Source organism: Rattus rattus, chromosome 11, assembly GCF_011064425.1.
Source record: "Rattus rattus isolate New Zealand chromosome 11, Rrattus_CSIRO_v1, whole genome shotgun sequence".
Taxonomy (NCBI): Eukaryota; Metazoa; Chordata; class Mammalia; order Rodentia; family Muridae; genus Rattus; species Rattus rattus.
The window spans coordinates 32,982,260-33,003,944 of NC_046164.1; the positions used below are offsets into that span (position 1 = coordinate 32,982,260).

Consider the following 21,685-nt stretch of genomic DNA (forward strand, 5'->3'; position numbering starts at 1 on the left):
TATTTTTTTCAAAAATGGATAATGAATTTTAAAACCCATTATGTTCCTGGTGCCCATTACTGTCCAGAATTTCACGACTATTGCCTTTCTTTTTAAAGGTGATGTTACCTGTGATCTAGAAATAGAAACTTCCATTCTAAACTGTGTCTAGATGTGAACTCTTCATTTGGTTCTTCAACAGTACACATTTCCTACAAACAAATTAACAAGTATAGTTTAGAAGTAATTACCTGTGCCCGCAAAAACATTAAATATTGTTAGCTTAAGTCATTATTAAATTAACTTTCATCTAGACAAATTTTTATACATTTTAGATTTTAGGATTAAACACAAGTGTAACCAGCTGACGATACAAGTGCTAGCCTGGAGTTTGTGAAGTCCTAAGTTTGATCCCCAACAATTCTTCTAATCACCTGAGACAAAACCAGACTAAAGCACAGGCACTAGCAGATGCCAGCCCCAGGTCAGTAGTTACGGTCTGGTGCACTCTCACCAGTCACACGCCTAAGATCCTACTTAGACACCCAGATCGCCCTTCTGATTCACACTCCCATGTCTCAGGGTCTAAGCCGACAGGCCAAACCTCATGTATGGCCACAACTTTCCATCTCATCAATGGCCTCACTTCTGCTTCCTCACAGAGTTAGACTCAACATGTTCTTTAATAGTCGAAGTAGCCACACAACATTTTCTTTTAATAAAAAGACTTGTTTTTATTTTTGTGTATAAGTGTATGTATGCATATGTCTCTCTGCATGTCACATGTGTGCCTATGGAGGGCAGGGGAGGGCACTGGATCCCCTACAGTTGGAGTTACAGCAGGCTGTGAGCCACCATCCATGCACACTTAAGTTCTTTGAAGTAATAGTAAATGTTCTTAACCACTGAGCCATCTCTTCAGCCCCTAGACACTTCTAGTCTAACCTTCTAGGTGCTGTAGAATCCCCCCATATCACCTAGCTCTAGTGACACTCACTGGCTCACCTCATCGCCATAGCCTCTCATCCATCTTCCCACCCCTCAATCTGTCTTCTATTTAGGGGTCAGCCATTACCATCACCTTAGTAATACTCAAATATGAGCAAACAACCTCCCTGCTTAAAACTCTTCTATGGTTTCTCATGCTGAAATCTCTTCATGGAGAAAACCATAGACAGAACAAATTTTGATGCCTGGCCTTGGCTTACCTCCCTGACAGAAGTTCTAACTATTCTTCCTTTCATATACATGAAACCTAGTTTCTGTTGTACAGAGCAATCCATGACACTCCCTCCTCTCCATCCTTTCGTCATCTTCAATGACAGTTATAAGCCAGGGCTTTCAAAGAAAAATAATTTCAATCAAGTCCCACTTACTAGATAAGACTTTCAGCAAGCAACTTCCCTAAGTTTAAATATAAAAAATTATAATAGCATCTATCTCTGAAGAGTGAGAATTATATGAGAAAAGCAGGTATCTGCCCTCTAATTTCCTAAGAGCAAAACATGGAGAGCAAGACTAAGGTCTTCTGTTAACTCAGGGCTCTGTCTTGTACTATGCTGTCACCCAAATTTAAATGTCACCATGGCTTCTTTCTGTCTCTAAAGACTGAAGCAGTTCACTTTTCTATTTCCCTACTAAACATCTGCTTATGGATGCAAGAAATAAAAATACATAATTTAAAATTCAGAAAGCAGAGGCTGGTTAGAGCCGTGGCTCGGCAGTTAAAAACCTTGGCTCCTTTCCAGGAGGACTGGGGTTCAGGTTTCAGTACTTACATGGTACCTTACAACCATATGTAACTCCAGTTAATAAAACTAACAAAAAAAGGAATCAAATGGCAAATTATACCCAGTAAAGCTGCATTCTTTTTGTAAAAAAAAAAAAATTCACCTAGTTTTTTTCAGACTTCTTTCCTGATAGTAAACTACACTCAACTCAGTATAAAAGCAGAGAAACAGTAACATGCGGCCATGGGACGCACACCTGCAAGGAATACACTAAAGCAGGAAGTTACATGTGTAAAGGGTGTATCTTAACTGTGGAAAAATACAAAGTTCAAACATACTCAGTAGCTCACTGGCCACCACTACTACAATGTTGGTATAAGTTTCAGCCTTCTAAGACAACAGAAATCTCACAAGACCGCGTCTCATTAACACGAACTGGAACACGCTAGAGCAATTAAAATCAGAAACATACCTTGATGAACTGAGGGGTAGCTAATCTGACAGTAGCTACGAAACAAACTCTATCTTCATAAGAAGGCCTGTGTGTGCGCTGTATAGTTCCTTCGAAACCATTATGTGTTGAAGTTGATACTAAAACAGCAAGGAGACATGTATCATTGGTTAATTCAGTAACATAAAATTGCTGCTAATATTTAAGCATCTAAGAACTTGGAAAAATAAAAACAGCCAGTTAAAATACATTATAAAAGAAACATTTTAACTCACCACTGTTTAAAGATTTAAAATTTCCTATAAATCTCACATATTCATAGGTGGATGGCTCCTTTGGGTCTATTGTTCCTCGAAGCATGTGACAACAGAATTCTAACTGATTTTTTGCTGAAACAAGTGATAAAAAGTTCAGTAAATTGCCAATCATTTTCTCCCACAGACGTGTTACACTACTTCATCAAATCCATTATCAGAGCCCCTGCAGCAGACGACTGTAGTCAGCACAGGCTAACAGCCAATCTCAACCTTTTCACCTCTTCTCATTCTAATTTCACAAAAACATTGGTTCTCCATTTACAGCTAGTGCTCTCCTTTATTTAAAGCTAATGGCTACCTTCCTCTTCTGTCACTGTTGTCTGGGGTGGTCTCTCCCAGTGGCAGTCGGCCTGGAGCATGCAGCTCCCTTGCTTCCGGCTTGCAGGTGATGAAGGACAGCTGTTCCCACGTCACCTTGAAGAGTCTCTCATCTCCTTTAGGACCAGGGCCAGGCCACTTGCTATTCATCCCCTTAGTAACTGCAAACTCTGTGGTTCTTTACTGCCTACACTTCTGAGTCTGATCCACTCTTCCATTATTTCACCAACTGTTTTTCATGCTACTCTACTTACAGAACCAGAGAACTCACTCCATCCATTTTAAATGCACCATGGTTTCTGTGTCTTCACTTCTCTACCTTCCTCTTACCTCCGGAGCAATGTCTCTTTCAAATATTACTGACATTCAAACTGTGAAAGCCGCTCCAGTGGTTTTTCTCTTTCTTGCTACCTAGCCTTAAAACGTGCTCTACTGGATCTACCCTGTATCAATCATGCTATTTTCTCTATTGTTACTGCTATTGTTAAGTACACACATGCCCTTTTCAAAATTCTCAACCTTGATATCCCCTTCTTGCTACAAACCTACCAAATGGCCTTCACTGATTTCTCTATCGTGTGAGGAATAAAAATTAAACAGCATAGAATGAATATACAACTCTGCCTCATCTCCTTCACAAACTTCCCATCACCTGTACCAACTCCCTGTCATTATAGATATACTAGCCTACTAAATTTTCTAGGCAAAGTACCTTGCGTTTCAACCCACTGCCTTTCTTCCTGGGGAAGGAACTCTTGTGTACCAGGTCTTTCAGAGGCCATCAGCAAGCCACTGAGCTATGACTTCTCTCATGTTGAAAGCAGGAGATCTATTTCCTGGCAGGAGCGTCTTATGCAGTTTTCCAAACAGCTTTGCTCCTCTGAGGTCTCTGACCAGGTCCTGCTCCTTGTCCTGTTGGGACCTGAGTGCTGACTGTCTATGTCTCCTTTCTCTACATGTTTGCCTCAAGTAACACCATTCGTTCCGTGACTTCAAATACTGCTTAAAGTCATAAAACTGATTTCTATGTTAAATCCAGCCCAAATCTTTCTTCTAAGTATATATTAGAATGGTCTAAGGACCATTGTAAAGCAAATCTGACTGTAAACAATTATATACAGGCTCCAAGTAAATTTCCATTTCTAACTTTTTATAATAACTTCTGAAAGAATACCCATTCTTAACATGGATATACACATATACATATTTATATATATAAGCATATATATATCTTAGTTGTTAATATTATAGACTCTGAAGACACAAACAGAATTTTTAAGTTGATTAATATCACTATTATCAGATAAAATTTAAAAATAATTAAAAATAATAAAGAGACCATCTCATAGCTAATGGTACACAAACACACACACACACACACACACACACACACACACACACACACACACACACACACACAAGCCCAGCATGTGCATTCTAGGCAAGGACTTCAACACTGTCCCCACACAGGCCCATAGCTGGTAGTGCTACCATTGGAGGCTCTGGAAACCATAAGAGGATGGCGGCCTGGAGCAAACAGGCCACAGCAGGCAGACATGTATGTCCCTAAGCCCTTCCTTCCTCTTTCTGCTTTCCCAGCTGTAATGTTGTGAACAGCTGTGCTCTACCAAGTCCTCCTCAGCATGTGAGACATCTCTAAACCATGAACCCAAATAAATGTGTCCCCTGTCACCGTGTCTAGTGTGTAAGACTGGTGATGACGGTAACCAGTACAGCAAGAGTGAAGGCAGGCAACGTTCCAGTCAACCCTAGCCCAGTCTATAGAGACTTCTCACTACTTGATGGCAGGAACTAATTTGTTTTTACTATATTTGGTGCTTTCGTATTAAACACATCCACCAAAGATTATTTCATTAAATATAATAAGATTTCATTTAAAATGTGGCCAATTTCGATCTTTTTATACACTACAGTTTTGTGGCATAATTGTGATCAATTTCTTATAACAAACAAGATGAGACCTCATTGTACACTAGAATAAATCTGGTATCTTAAAATGAACACAATTCCTTTAGAATACACACACACACACACACACACTCACACACTCACACACTCACACCACACCGATTTTTTAAGCACTTTAAACAGAGTTCATGAAGTAGTGTTGTTTTAGTTAAGGATGTTATGTTTTCATAGGCTCACAGAAGTGAAGGGTCAGGCTGCCAAGTCTGCATCTGTGCTGAGGAGGACCAACTTACATTTTAAGTACTCGGGGGTTAAGGAGTCACTTTCCAGCAGGTGAGTAGATAGTATCTTATAAACCTCTGAATGTTCTCCCTCTGGGATAAAATTAAATATACTTTGATCCACAAGATCAGACTGAAAAATAAAAAAAATTAAAAAATTACACAGTAGTACTTTGAGAGTACTATTATCTATTAACACATCTAATAGCAATTAAGTAACAGAGGTGGGTGTGCTTAATCTTGAATTACCCATAAAACTCAATAAAGTCAAGCTATAAACTTATTAAAAAAATGAAATTGAGAACCTGGAGAAGGCTAACATACCAGTCATCAGATTCATGATTGATGTGATCCTGAAAGCCAGACAGTATTCAAAAACCTTAGTTTCATCAAATTATAAAATGTAAAGGAAGTGAGAAATTTAAGAAACTTATAGGCTCTAAGCCACAGCCTTGTAATTTATGCAAACATCTGTTAAATGGTGACATCACACATGAATACAGAAACGATGACAGGCCACGTGAAGGAGATCTGGCACCACCATCTCCTCCCATTTGTTTCACCTTTTCCACGAATCCATTCTGCATCACACTGCCAAGTCCTGTGTAAGGTGGACAGCCATCACGTAACCATCACTACTGTAGCCCTTTATTACCCAGTAATCGGCAGTAGTCTGACTCAAAGAATACGACTGCTCCTATCTTTAAGTAGCAGTGACCCTTAGCAACATCACCCTTCCTACTGAGTCCAACCCATCCTGCTGGGATTCTCACTTTCCAAACAGTTCTGATTACAGGACAAGACGTGGTGGCAAAGCAGTTGCGCTTTCCTTCTGTTTATATTTTATACACCTGCACAGATTTATCTGAATAGCTTTAATGCTTAAAACACGGAAGAAGAACAAATGATGGAAGAAAAGGGTAATTTACCTCTGTGTATTTACATGACTTCTGCTTTTCTCTATGATCAAAGTCTTCTCTACTACATGAAGTGGAATAGCTTTGGCAAACTCCACATCTCTATCTTGCATTTTTCCGAGACCAACTCAGATCGCTTCCTTCAAGAAAGCATGCCTGGTACTAAAAACCTAACCACGCGCTCCCAGCTGGTGAGGTCATGGAGCTTACTGGAGAACCTACCATATCACTAGACCAGACCAGTAATAGTTCTTAACTACATTCTAAAACTTATCCTTATACACAGATTAATGTAGTTCTCACCCCTTACCAAAAAAAAAAAAGAGTCTCTCTGTGGCAGCAGACAGAAACTATTATAAAAACTAGTGTCAAAATGCAGACAACAATTCATTGTGGTATGCTCAACTCCAATGGATACATTTACAATATGACCCCTGTACCTGAGACTCAGAGAACATCTCAGAAGAAAGGACTTAATGACATCCTCATATTATTGATACCTAAACAAGACCTGTACACTGGCAACACCACAGACGTGCTAATGTGAAAGGAGAACTCATAGAGCCCTACTTCTAAAGAGAACTATAAAAATACAAATGACTGGGCTGGAGAGATGGCTCAGCGGTTAAGAGCACTGACTGCTCTCCCAGAGGTCCTGAGTTCAATTCCCAGCAACCACATGGTAGCTCATAACCATCTGTAATGAGATCTGATGCCCTCTTCTGGTGTATTTGAAGACAGCTACAGTGTACTCATATACATAAATAAATAAATCTTAAAAAAATAAAAAGATACAAATGATAACCGAGAGAATAAGAATTAGTCTTTCACAGGGATGAGCCCAGTAGTTGGTATTCAATACCAAAAGGTTAGCCCTAAGATAATATACACACAAATAACACTAAGGTAATTTAGCAAGTTCTATTTATGTGTGTGTGTGTGTGTGTGTGTGTGTGTGTGTGTGTGTGTGTGTGTATAACAATAACAATAAAAAAAAAGGAAGTCATCAATTTGAAATGGAGTAAGCAGGGTCATGGGAAGTATTAAAGGAAGAGAAAGGAGGGAGAAATGTGTTTCTATTTTAAATAAAAATTTTTAAAAAATAAAATAATCATGTCCTTCAAAATGGCATACCATTAACACCCAAAACCACAAATACAAAACCACAAATACAAATAAATTCCTTTAGAACTGATGACTCATATTTATGCCCAAAGGGGGGTACTTGTTCTTTAAATGTATGTATCTTACTGCCCCGTAATGAATAAACAGGTCCTATCTTTTACACCTTTATCTTCTTCCCTGCCAATCAAGGTACATTAAACTCTGTGCCTTAGATATAATGGGTATAAATAAAGAAAATGATCCGGACCAAGGAGTCATCTGGTAATAGCTTAAGGGGTAGCATACCAAAATCACATTTGTATTTTAATGAGGAATTCTTCTGGAAAAGTAAAAAGCCACTAATGCTAAAAAGAATGATGGACATTTCTAGCATTTCAATAACAAGATGCTAGAAATTCATCTTTTACTGGCAAAGTATTTTAGCATAGATCAGAATGTATAACACAGTCTTGATAAAAAAATAAATCTGAAATAAGAACTAAAATGTCAACTGAGAACTAGTTTTCTCTTTCTTTTTAACCACCATTTTCTAGTTTTATTTTTCCACACAATGATTCCATTTCTCTAACCTTACTCTTCTAGCTACACACAGGCATTAGCTGCCTCCTCCTCACAGATCAGACCATGAATGCAGGAAGCGCCAAGACTGCAATCCCAAGCAGCGCTCACCTCGCCACTGCTTCTCGCAGCGCCAGACTTTCCGTTAACTACCATTCTTCATGTCCTGTTCACTGCGCTTCAAGTTGACACATTTGACATAAAAAACTCACTGCATTATGTCCCCTCCACGTACAACTCAAATGGAAGAGAAGAAAACACCGGCTCCCTGGATCCTTCACTCCTGCGATTATTTTCACGAAAGATACCTGGTGCCCTTCTCTGTAAATCTAAACTTGGTTCTAAAGGATAAAAACTTTATGAAAAGCAGGAGGGAATGGGAAAGTGAAGTTGTACTGAGGGATTACTACTAACATGGAATACATGTCAGGATGACCATTTCAAAATGTAACTAAACTGTCCCACACAGAAGATCCCCCAGCAGTGGACCCGAGATAGTTTAGGGGTTAACAGCACTGGCTGTTCTTCCAGAGGATCCAGGTACAATTCCCAGTACCCACAGAGCACCTCACAATGTCTATAACAATAGTTCCAGAGGATCTGATGCCCTCTTTTCAAATTAGGAAAGTATTTTTAAGTTTTATTTATTATTTATTTAATGGGTATGTGTGTGCCCAAGAACATGTATGTAGTATGTATGAGCACCATATGTGTGCACTGCTGATCCCTGGAACTGTGGGCCATCTGGTGTGAGTGCTGGCTAGCCTGGGTTCTCTGCAACAACATCAAGGGCGCTTCTCTAAGAAGCCATCTCTCAAGGCCCTAGGAAACTTATTAAAAGGATTCACTAAGATGGCCAACTACCTAATTCATTTTTATTTACTCAATAAATAATTACTGAATGGTTCTGGAAAATCCAGCCAGTATTCTTACAAATAAGGAGATAAAAATTCCTGGCTTTAGCATCATGTAAAACACTTCCATGAGAAATTACTTCTATGTTACCACAGTCTCTTGCTTCACTCTCAAATCATTCTTTAGAAGAAAGCCCTCAGAAAATCAGTAAAGTCAAGCCACTTCTAGAGACAAGTACACAGGGCTAGAGAGACGGCTCATTACTGCAGCTCTTCCAGAGTCCAGATCTGAGCTCAGTTCCCAGCACCCACATCAGACAGCTCACAACCATTGTAACTCCAGCTCCAGGATCCAACACCTTTCTCTGCCTTGGTGGGTACCCATAAGAGAATGGCATATAAACAGACACGTATACACATCAATAAAACTTAAAATTAATAATAATAATAAAAGAGTACAATGTTTATTGCCTGACCTTCAGTAAAAAGTTTTTCTTGTACTGTCTTGCATTTTTAAATGTAGAGTCCATTCTCTATATAATATGGTAATGAGTTGCAGAGAAATCAGAGGGAAGGGAATGCTGTTTTTTATGTGCTTTTTAAAAATATTCTTAAAAAGAAATATTTACTGATTGGTTTACTTTGTACTGTTGTAAATTTTCAAACAAAGAACATTTCAGGAGTAATTTTAAAATATTAGAATTTTTATATCAGAAGCCCATCTTAGATAAATACATGTTATATAAAAGTTTTGAATACATTTCAAAAACCTTTAATTGTAGATAGCATTTAACCTAGAGTTCAATACAGAATGAATGCTCAACAATTATGGGTTGAGTAAAAAAGCAAACACACAATTGAGGTATTTACTATGTCATCAAAATTTTAGTGTCCTTCTAATTCCTTACTTTCTGAGGAAGCAGAGAAAGCCCTCAATGAGTGAAGCCCAGGAGATGTGTGTTCTGACATAGCACCTGCCACGGGGAAGTGGCAAATCTGTTACACTCACGGGCTAGGATTAGTAACTTCAGCTTCCTCCTGGATAGTTACAGCCTGAGACTGACCGCTCTACTAAAGGGATCAGCCAGGACCAGCCTCCTGCTCCCTAGTTCTGTACCCAGGGTTCCAAGTTATGAAGGGAGCAGGCGCAGAACCCTAATGATCCCATATTCACTGTACATATTTGTGTGTGTCTGTCCTTCCCTTAGTCCCCTACTGCTCCTAGCTGGGGTTCTAACACATGCTGAGCTACAGATCTCCACCCCAGGGCACCTTTTGATGTTTTAAACTGGAATGACCGTTAGTACATTGCCAGTTCAGCTCAGAGTGCACACGAGTCCTGCATCGATTACTTTTTAGTCTCTGTAAGTCACTCCTGAAAAAATTACTTATGAGTTCTCCTAAAACAAGAAGTATCTCAGTAGAAATTTGGCTTGATTCCTTCTTTTTGATCGATACAATATTTTTATCAGGCTAAAAGGAAAACACTGCAAAACTGACAATCCAGTGCAGAGGGAAGAGCAGCAGAGGTTAGATCAGCAGGTGCTATGGAGGAAGAACTTAGAACTGGTTTAAGAGCATCAACACTAATATAACAGCACACCTGGGATCTGTGTCCCAACCCTTCAACCGCTGTTCAAGTATCACCCCCAAGGTCTACTTCCTAGTGAATTCTAATATGTAATATAGACATAAATAATAGAGATGACACGGTTTTCATACTTACTGGTAAATGTTCAAGTAACGAAGTTACACTCTCAGATACATATATTATACTTCCATCTGTCATGATCGCTAAAAAAAAACCATCAAGAGCCTGAAATTAAACATAATGGTCAGTTAAGGGAAAAGAAAAAAGCACTTTCCTGGATAGAAACAACAGAAATGACAAAGGACTCACTGGTCAAATGGCAGACATTTTGCTTTCAGTATATTAATTTTTGTGATTCTTTAGATGTGTCTGAGGGAAAAATATCACTCTGGCTATTGACTGGAAGCTATAGTTTCTAAGGTTCACGTTCTGCCTTTACAGCTGCATATGTATACTGTATGACATGCTCTGCAGTACAGCACAGCACAGCGAGCATCTGGAGATGCTCACATCTCATAGAGTACACACCGAGAAAGAACTGTAAGCCTGAGGGATAGGAACAGAATGAAAGGAACAGAGCGAAGAGACAGAGATTGAGGCCCCCAACACTGAGCTGAGGCCGAATCTTATAAAGCCTAATTTCTTGGTAAAGTTATCTTTATTCCATACATAAAAGCAAGTGGTGTGGAGCAGAGCTGGATAAGGAAGAGAGACAGGACGGAGACCAGACAGCACAAGGGACAAGAAAATGAGCAAATCCTGTGATTTTTTTCAAAGAGTGATGTCAACAGGAAGGCAAGTCACTTGCAGTGAACTTAAAACAAATGGATAAGAAGAGGCTATTACAACTCGTTTATAAGCCTGACAGTGAACTAAGGGAGGAAGAACAATTAAAGGACTCGTGTACCAAAGATCATATGGAAAACCATAAAACTAGAGATGTTTACCCTTGTAGGCTAAAGGAGAGAAAGATCCAGAACAGAAGTGAAAAGTAATGCACTCAGCTCTGCAGAACCCCTAGAGGCCCACTGCCTTTGGTAAGAACTGCGCATGTCTCTGTATCCTTGTGAAGGCAGGACACAGAAAGGATGGGGATGGGAGTCAGGGCAACCACTCCAAGCTGCACTTCATTTTTGTTGTTGTGGGGTGGGTATGTGTGCGCCTGCAGGTGTACCAGGGTGTCTTGAAACAGCTTCCGTAGACCGGACGGGCCTTGAACTCTGGTGACCCACTGTGTCCAGCTCCAATTTACTACTATTACAGCTGTCTGTAGTGACAGCAAATGAATGCAGGGCCTCAAGAGTCCTGAGTAAGTGCTCCGTCACAAAGCTATATGCCCAGTGTGTAACTGCCGAGTGTAGAATAAAGGTAGTCTTCTTTACCTCTTCCCTACACTACTAGGAGAAAGATGGGTCCCAGAGAAAACTTACTTTGAATAATTGTTTATTTTGCAGAACAACTGAAACAAATCTATTTTTAGATAATCAGGGGTTTGAAATCTATAACTGAAGCCAAGTCCTCCAGTGTTACCCTATTACAGTTTAATCAGTAACTGTTGTCAAGAGTCAAATTGATGCAAAGAAAGAAACTGCTTTCTCATGCGAAAGACCGTCAACTTTGGAAGCAAATGATCTGTCACTGTGATTATGGGACTTGCTGTTAAGACACTGCTAGGATCCACAGGTCATCTATCTCTCTCTCTAAGACAATGAACTGAAAAGAAAACTCTAGTAACTTAGCCCACTTCTATAGGTAAAGTCTGCTCTTTTCCCTTGCAGATTAAAGTTTCAACAGCTTGCCAAATCAGGAAATCTTTTGAGTTGAGGAAGAGAAGACTCTTGAGAAGGATAACTAGAGAAATGTGGCAGAATGTCCCATGTCATGATGGACAGCTGCATGCTATCCTGCTATCTCTGTCCTTTTACTGCATCAGTAAAGGGAAGAAGGGAAGCTGTTCAGTACTTTAAACTTCCTGCCTTCCACCTAGATATATCTTCCTGATAACAGTGATTATTTACTCTGTAGATAATTAGAGTGCTAACTACAAGGAAGGGGACATGAGTGCCCTGTGGATCATTAGCAAAGAGGCTGATACAGAGTGTGAGCCCTTGTCTTGTAGACTGTAGGAAAAACTATGGAGCTGCCCAGGGACCAGAAATGTATAACCAGAGAGGCCTTCAACAAAATGACATTTGTCCTGCCATGCCTACTCCCTCTTCCAGTAAATTATCTCGGGCAAGAGAGAGAGAGAGAGAGAGTGCTGAGAGCTAGGCTCTTGTTAGGACATTAGTTAGGTTTTGTTTTTTGGGGGGTTAAACAAGCTTCGATTCCTCTGGGCATAGTGAGTATTGAGCATGTTGAGCTGCATGGTCTAAGCCCCTGTACCAACAACACTAACATGTTAAGTAGATGGTCTAAGCCCCTGTACCAACAACACTAACATGTTAAGTAGATGGTCTAAGCCCCTGTACCAACAACACTAACACATTAAGTAGATGGTCTAAGCCCCTGTAGCAGCAATGCTAACATTAAGATGAAGCCTATGTCTGAAATTCAGCTGAAAATGGGAAGGGTCTGCCTACCCATCTATAGTCAGCATGATTACCTAAGAGTAATGCACTTTCATCATAGTCTTCCAGTCAGTATCTTTGACTTTACCTAAACAAAACCAGACTATCTCATGAACAACTCCAGTTCTATTATGATTAAAATTTTAATACTCAATCAGAAAATGCAGACTTGAAGAATGTAAAATCACATGAGTGTACACATCTGGATTAAGGATATAAGATATATAACTACATACAAATTCTTCATCTTGGCCTATTAGTGTTAAAAAAATACATCTACTCAATACATACAAAACCTTTCAAATACTTGGGCTACCACCAGGAGGGCTCAATGGGCAAAAGTGCTTGCTGCCCAACCTGAGTTCAGTCTTCAGAGTCGCACGGGACAGAGAGCGAGCCAACTCCCACACTTGGTTCTCCGCCCTCCACCCGTGTGCTAGGTAAGAATAAACTCACACACATACACACGCAAACAAATGTAATAAAAACTAAAAATATCCTGTACATAGTAAATGTAAATACAGCACTGTTCAGTTATGTGAAACTAAAATCTGAGGACAATCACAAAAGAATTACCTTACATACTCAAGTTTTTAAATATATTTCTGTTTTTATGTTTTAACATCACCAACATTTTTTGTTTACTTTTCTTTGAAATTTATCTGTGTATGTATGTAGTACACAGAACTTGGCAATTAATATAAAAGCTTCCTATTATGAAGAAAAACCTGAAGTTAACAGTTTTCTATTTAGCCTATTAGTAAATCACTTATATTCATTAAGATGAATAAAATACGTATTCTTTAATCTGTAACAAACTTTTCATGCCAATAAAGAAAGGTAAGTGGTTTATAATAAACACAGAAATTTTATTGAATGAACTACTGCACTAGGATTATAAAATAGAGATGAATGAATTTTCTTCTTCGCTGTAGAGGCTGGCTATGCATATCCTTTTACAAACATATATTTAAAGAGATACTTGTGTACAGTGTCAAACTTCTTTTAAGAGGGAAAAAAGCCCAATCAAATTAAGACTGTTGGTTGAATTGTCAACTGTACCTAACTTAGCTCATCTCAGAGGCTAGTAACAGTGGCTGAGGGCATAGCACACTTGCAGTGTATCCCAGGAGAGTAGGAGAAGCACCTTCCACCTATGTGAAATAGGCAAGTTTCCTGACAGCCCTAGACTTCCTTTTCTGGAGCACCCTCTTAAAGCAACCAGTTATGAGAATAACAGGAGAAAAGTAGTTATCCTTCAATTTTAAAGTAGAGGTCTAAACGCTTATGTCATACTTTTACAAATTTTAAGCAATAATTTCTAGTGCATCTACAGCTAGACTTCACTAACTGTTACACCCCAGAGTACTCACTGAAACTGTTTTACTTTGCCTCAGACCCTAGTTAATATAAAAAAGTCACTGGGATATAAATACTATATTCACATTCATGATGCAGATAAATTTCATCTACTGATTTCTCCATAAGCTACCCAGGCTAGCTACAACACCCCTAATGCATCCCAGTCATTCTCCCTTACCCTCTTGAGGACTGGAATCAGTGCTTTTATGACTTTTCTTATCACTGTTACCTACAACATAAACCACCTGTTTGCTATTGTACATTTTCATGACATTTGATACTAAGATCTGACTGGATTCAGTGCATAAATGATAACTAACCTATTCTATCCAGGAAAAGATAAAAAAAGTAGAAAAGTAAGGCTATTAGGTATGAATATTCCAAAACTTTTGTCTATTGTATATTTGACTGGGAGATGTTACTCCCTATATACAAGCCAAAACTATTCTTGACAATTATTCTTATAAGCAATTCTGTCACAGAATATCACTCATTTCCTTTTAAAAGTTTCTACTTAGAGAATGGTTACCTTTCAACACGTTTCCATTTGAAAGCTACACCATTCAGTACCATTTGTGTTCATTTTAGGCAGGTGTCCAGTAGGATGCTGCTAGAGACAAACACTGTGTCCTGTAAAATTCATGCTGAAGCCTAACTTCCCATTTTGCTGTATTGGGAGAGGTGGTTAGAAGGTGATTAGGTGATGAAGCCACCAAAGTGAAACTGTGTCCTCATAAAAGTGTCCTTGCGAGCTCCTATATCGCATGTCTACCATGCCATGACACTGAAGAAGATCATCTATGAACTAGACTCGAGCTCTCGCTATACACCAGCCCACTGGGGCCTCTTCACTGGGCTGTCTGCTTCTAGGACTACGGAAATGTTCTGTTCACAGCACTACAACCCATGTTTTTAAGTTGACACAGCAGCTCAGCTGGAGTAGATAACAACTGATAACAATGTCAGATGTGAGAACATATGCTATGCTTTGTTAGAATGTAGTACAGGGTCTCAGATTGAGGGCTCAGTAACTATATGTTTCTGAATTATATGAAACTTTCAAATAATGAAAATAAAAACTTGGTATTACTCTAGGACATGGCATTATCTGCTTACAATACTTGATCAATACACTGATCAGTTGTTAAATATACACAAACAGAGTTTATTACATTACATTGAATTAAGACTTTCAATATTAGTAATACTGCTAAAACTATACTAAAATTAATTACTGTTAAAATTGAAAAAAAAACTTTCAAAAATTAGATCTGGACATACCTCTAACATTAATTGTGTAAACTCTTCATTACTAAGGAATGTAGGTTTCCAGTCCTGTCGAATTTCACTAGCATCTGACTGTGCAGTGATCTCTGTAAACAGATTGACACATTAGTGGCATGCTCCAATGTGGGAGAGCACAAAACGCTACAAGCTGCCTGTTCTTCCTACCCAATGAGAAGAAATAGGCGGGGTTATTGGTTCACTAAGCAGGAGGCCAGGTTCTGAAAATGTGAAATGTTACCTTCTAGGACTTGGTCTGGATACTTTAGTAATAATTTCTTCCGGGTTTTTATTGGAGAGAAAAGATAGGAACGGCTTTGATATGCTCTGTGGCTGATAGGCCTAAATTTGCTTCCAGCTTGACAGAATTAGTGAATAAAAACAAGCAGATTACAACAAGACTCAAACACTTTGAAGAAACTTTTTGCCATGTATTTTTCTTGCTATTCAACTAGCAACATCTAGAGCAGAGACAAGGAGTCAGCACAAAGGGAAGTTGACAGTGGGGTAAGCAGGTCTGTTCTCAACAAAAGAGGACCTATTTTTGCCAGGCAAAAAGATTCCTCCTAATCTCAGTGCTTTATATTAGCTAATCCAGAACACTAAACTAAAACGTCACGTTAATAATCACTTGTAGAGTGACTTTGGTCAGTGTCTCCTTTTAAATGTTTGAAAGCATACAGAGCCTCCCAAAGCCTCCGGGTTCCTGGCACATGCATTTTGCCATATTGCTATTGCATTTTGCTACTTCATTTCCCTACAGCAAATAGATTTAATTATAAGAATATTATCATACATAATGAAATCTGAACTATTTGCTTAGCAAATACATTTTCTTTTCTTTTAAAAACAGGGTCTTACTATGTATCTCAGGCTGGCTTCGAACTTGTGATCCTCCTGCCTCAGCTTCCAAGTGCTATGATCATAAATGAGTACACAGCACTTTCATATTGTTGTTGCTTTTCTTTTTAAATGTAGACTGTAACAACCAAACTAGAGATCCATGTGACAGCTTGTATGCTACCCTCTTTGTAGTAAAAAGTATGGATTATATTATTTTAATATTTCACTAGCAAATAGTTAAATGTATCACATTTACATACCAAATTTGGCTTATTACACGTGACTACACTGAACTACGTAGGACAAGTAACTAAAACAATATAGTTACTAATTCTGTGACTAATGCAGTCATGCTCTTCAAATTGCTGTCAACTACACATACAATTACAGACACAAGTCATTAAGCTTTAGTTAGTACAGGGGTATTTTAGATAAACAAATACTTGAATTTAGCACAAATTTCATTTTGTGAGAATTATACATCAAATTTTTGGAACATACCTAATTAATGTCAAAATTAATATTGTATTGTCAGGTGGCAGAAATGTATGCATTTCACTTTGTTTCATTCAACAATCATTTACTGAGCTCCTACAATGGTTAAGGAACTGATTTTATCTGGTGTGCCATGTAAACAAAGGGAGTTCAAGGCAGCAAGGGGATCAATGTAAGTGACTGACACATTTATTAAAGAACCAGCAGTGGAGAATGTGGCATGTGTGATGTGATGCTAGTGTGAGTGAAAACATTCTCAAAGTATTTCCATGTTTGAGCCCTGGGAAGTGAATCAAATGGCACAATAGAAAAAGCCAGTTTAGGAGGAACTGACATGACCAAATGAATACATTTTAGAGGAAATGAGTTTGGAGGCATGGAAAATGGTGTCTAATAAGTTAACTAGGAACACAAAGATGAAACGTTTGCATCTGAAAATAAGATTCACTAGTAGCTGAACACAGATGCTTAGCAGCTCTAATTATACAATGAGGCACCGACAGGAAAGAGGGTTGAATTAATAAAAAAATGAGGATAAGCCTTGAGAAACACCCCATTTAGAGAGCAAGAAGGAAAGAGGAGAGAATGCTGGACAGGAAGGGGAAGCAGCAGAGAATTTGGAAGCCATAGGAGAAGAAAGTCAGTAGCAGGCAGATCAAGAGTGCCAATTCCAACTCCTCAGAGAGTAAAGAAGAGAACGCTTGCTGTCCTGGGGATGGGTGGGTAATGTCAGTAATGAAATTCGTGACAAAGCTTCACAGCGTACTGGTGCCCAAGCCAGTTCCAGTGGATTACAAGGGGTGGCAAGGAAACAACAGAGGCAGCAGTGAGCATCTGCACTCCTAAGAACAGGCTTTTTACCGTAGCTGGAAAGCATACATCCCGCCAGTTTCAGTTTACTATCTCTGCTACCTAAACCCCAAGACATTAACAACTTCTTCTCATGAGTGGTAATTTTCTTTGATTAACAAATGTTTTGAGGTGTAGTGTTTATTTCCTAGACAGACACTGAAATGATCCTTTAAAATGGTCTGGAGCAGCCTGACACGACCCTACTCTCAAATGCACTTACAGCCTTCGAGCACAAACACGCTCAGCTACAATCCCAGCTCCTTGCTCTTCTGCTTTTGCACACAGTACCTCATGTGCAAAACATTGTTTTACTTACTTAATCTAAAAAGAAGACTAGGTTTAAAAAATTACATCTGTGTACACCTAAAATATTCTTTCCTTTATGAAGAAAAATCATGACAAGATGTGCTCCCTAGCTTACAGTCTACGAACACTACTCATTCGCATTTTAGTTGAACGCTAGCACATCTATCTCCCCAGGCGTAAGCTGAGAGCCAAGAAGATCATCTTAACTTTCTAAGGACCTAGAAGTAGAACTCACCAAGTGGTTGTTGAATGAAAGAAGAAACACACTAGAAATCTTTTTTATTAAACACTATATAACTCATTATGTTTTGTGGGGGGAGGGAATCCTGTAAAAACTATACTCATTGTACAAAATCAGTACTTTACCTTTATGTTTGCGTAAAAAATCAATGCTCTTCTGTAGAACAGTAGACTTGTCCATCTTTCTAGCATTACCAGGAAGCATAGACCCCAGTTCCTTAATGAGAACATTGAACTGATCTCTACGTTTCTTTTCTGATTTGTTTCTAGATACTCTATGAAAAAAAAGAAATTGAATATGTGGTTTTTAAACAACCTATTTACGTACACAAATAGTTTAATACTGTGTTCAATTTGGACATGACATAACTTATTTAAACTCACTTTTCAAATGGTCAGGGGATAATTTATAACCTGCATACTGGCAATCTAAGATTTCTACTTTGTTAATGTTCTAATACATGTGGGTACTATATTTTCATAAATATATATAAGCATTACATTTATTTACTATTTTCTATTTCATAGCTAACTACCTTTTTGCTTTGTCCTTGTCATCTTCTTCCACCAATCCATCAAAAATACTACTGTCATCTCTACAAGAGAAAAAACACAATGAAAGGCCGTGCAGCGGATAGGGAAGGCACCAGAGCGACAGGCAAGCCCTGTGCCTCAGGTATCAAATAAATATAAGCTCGGGACTGTTAGCTTACTTTCTAACACAGTATGATCACAGTTAATTATATTTTACGTTGTTCATGCATCAATTTTAAAGGCAGTTACATTCAGCTATGTGATTGTATCAGGCCAAATAAGAATTGATTTAGTCTAAATATCTTATTTCGAATTTTTCTTAATTTTTTTACTGAAAATCTACATAAAACCAGTATGAAATTATTTCACTGTATTAAACCACCCACTTGGAATTACATTAATCATTATTCTAATAGTGAATTTTAAAAACATACCTGTCAACAATTGAGCTCATTTTACTACAGCTTACGGTAAACAACATAACACATTATGTTTTCGTCTTGTGGTAGACATTTGTACTTCTCCTTGAGAGAAAGGAAAATAGAAATGGTTATTAATTTTCTACAACACCTCTACAAAGTTATCTTGAGAATACTATTGTTTCTATGCAGACTTCAAATGAAGCTGGTATATTATTTTCAAGCAATTATCTTTGGGGAGAATTTTAGGCTTTTTTCTTCTAAAAGAAATATGGAAAAATTCAAATTCATATATTTCTATAAAGCAATATAATGTAATTTTTAATCTTCAGTACATGCTTTGACTGTAGGACTACGAACTGACTGCAATAGTATGGTTTAACAAATACTTACTGAGATTCTACTCTCTGCTAACCAGGACATAGGCCTTGTATCTACAGGGATGAGAGGCTCAGCTCTATAGGCAGAAATCTGTGCTGACCAAGGAAATGGATATGTAAACAATGAAAACAAAATACACGATGAAGTTATATTGCCCAGTGCTATCACCCAGATAAGAAGCAACCAAGCTTGTCTGTGAACAATACAAGGGAAGCCTGAGGTAAAGAGTCTTGTCAGGGTCAAGATTCCTGTTCCTGAAAGCATGGTACAGAGGCAGGAAGCATCCTCTTGGTCAGAGAAGAACTTCTGGTTGAATCTGAACCCACATATCCACAAGACCCTCACTGATTTCTATGACTACAGAAGTCTGAGAAGCAATGGCTGAGAGGATTCTAAGAAGCAGAGTGACGGTTTGAAACTGCATAGGCCGTGAGATAGGACAAACTGCATTTGAGAAAACCAAGGCATGTTATAGGAGAGGGCAAACCAAGGAGAGGAAAGAGTATAAAATGTCTTATACTGTTTCTACATTTAAGTAATTAAAATGTGCTGCTTTCGAACTGAGTCACAAGACTAAAATTCCTTACAAAGCAGTTTCATCAAGCCATGAGTTAAATACTGAATTGCAGATGACCTTATTTATAAACATCCTAGGTTTTGAGGTAGGAGTTTTATATTATCGTTTCCTTTATTTAGAATTTAGAAAATATAATTAAATATTGTGTGTGTATATATATATACATATATATATGTATATATATATATATATTATAATATATTAACTCTATTAAACCAGAGAAGTTTAAAGGTATTTTCACAGGAGATTCTAAAAGACTATCACTAGTTTCATGTGTCCCTTCATAAGAGGAGGAGAAACTAGCCCTTGAAAAGTGATGTAACACTGCCTATGTGCTTAGGCTAACAAAACACAACTCAGGACTAAGAGTGCTTACAAGACAATGACAGGTCAGTACCATGACAGACCACTGTGACTCTGAGTGTCTGAGTTAATATCATAGGAGGGAATACACAGCTACAGAACCTCTGAGTCCCCCTAAGTCACCCTTCTAGAGAAGAAGACTGAGCAGTGGTAATGGCAGATGCTGGCTCTATCACTAAGATGCAAAGGACAGTGGAAGGGATATAGACAAATAATTTCAAAACTAAGGGGCCGAATCTGTGTCACTTATGTGTCATCAGAATGTCTAATTGTCACAAAGGAGAAAATAGGACAAACAAGGGGTGGCACGGGGTGAGTGGGTCCTAGCTATAAGGACACTTCTGACAAGGTATGAATAAAATGGCCTAGAAACTGACTCACTCTTAGGCTATTCTCTTCTCTTCTACTGTCAACAATAACTTTCAGAACATTGTTGCTTGGCTTCTAACTGTACTCACAGCCAATACGCTCAACTCAGGCCCACACTTGCTCAACATCTTTCAACTTTTCCAGCCAACTGATACATTTTATTTAAGAGAAAAATAAAGGAAATGAGTAGGATTAATCATCTCCACAGCAAGCCTTTTGAAGAGTGTCTAACAGAGTGCTGTGATAATAAAGATACACAGAAGACACCTAATAGCCCAGGCTTTCAATCCAAAATGGCAAGCTATGTTCACCTGCTCATCAGGAAGGCTCTGCTTTAGATAGTATACCATGTCCTACACAAGCTCAAGAGAAACTCCAAGTATACAGCCTACTCACATGGAACAAGGTTTATTTATTTTCATAAAGGACTGACATCAACAGATCAGGATGCTAGGCAGTGTGTCTTTAAAGGGATCAACTGCAATTACTTAAGTGCAATTTACCAGATCACCAAAATGCTAAAGGATCAAGTTAAAGCCAGGAATTACATGTTCCTTTGCAAAAGCCCCTTGAACTCCAAGTCACAGATTTAGCAGGTGAGCCTGTATTGCATTACTGTTTCATGGTGACAGGGTACTGAGACACAAGTACTGTTGTGTAAACACTACTTTAAAACTGGCTTTAGTTGTGAGCTTACCAGAGAAGGGCAGCCAGCATTAAACCAAGGAATCGTATAAGAGGTTAGACGGCAGATGCACAGCAGCTCCTCCTGACTACATACCCAGCAGTCTAGGGAACTCTGGAGGGTCTCGGAGTGCTGCTGTCCTTCCCGTAAGGAGGACTCTGTTTTAAATGACCTGTGCAGCATTACTAATGGCAGCATTCTGTCTTTCTGAATCCCATCCCCTGTCACCCACCTCAGGCCTTCTTTCCAACTCCTGCCACTGATCAATATATTAACACCATTCATCAATCATTATTCTTAGCTGAAAAAGACCAATAAAATAAAACAAAACCCCCCCTTCTCTTAACCTGCCAAC

The 21,685-nt window shown here is 38.6% G+C and overlaps 1 protein-coding gene across 3 annotated transcripts in view; it reads right to left on the reverse strand.

The window, feature by feature from the left end:
- Positions 1-20,001, reverse strand: part of Clock (clock circadian regulator) — a 45,116-nt gene extending 25,115 nt beyond the window's left edge. For 2 of the 3 annotated variants that reach the window (XM_032916769.1, XM_032916768.1), the window contains exons 1-9: positions 18,971-20,001; positions 18,539-18,598; positions 18,129-18,277; positions 15,264-15,355; positions 10,186-10,275; positions 5,018-5,138; positions 2,436-2,549; positions 2,182-2,300; positions 109-191 (exon numbers count right to left, since the gene is read on the reverse strand). In XM_032916769.1, the coding sequence (XP_032772660.1) occupies positions 109-191; positions 2,182-2,300; positions 2,436-2,549; positions 5,018-5,138; positions 10,186-10,275; positions 15,264-15,355; positions 18,129-18,277; positions 18,539-18,598; positions 18,971-19,017 (875 nt within the window). In that variant the 5' untranslated portion in view covers positions 19,018-20,001. Of the gene's footprint in view, positions 1-108; positions 192-2,181; positions 2,301-2,435; positions 2,550-5,017; positions 5,139-10,185; positions 10,276-15,263; positions 15,356-18,128; positions 18,278-18,538; positions 18,599-18,970 lie in introns of those variants that run through there. The other variant, XM_032916770.1, reaches the window with a different exon arrangement.
- Between the last annotated feature and the right edge of the window lie 1,684 nt (positions 20,002-21,685).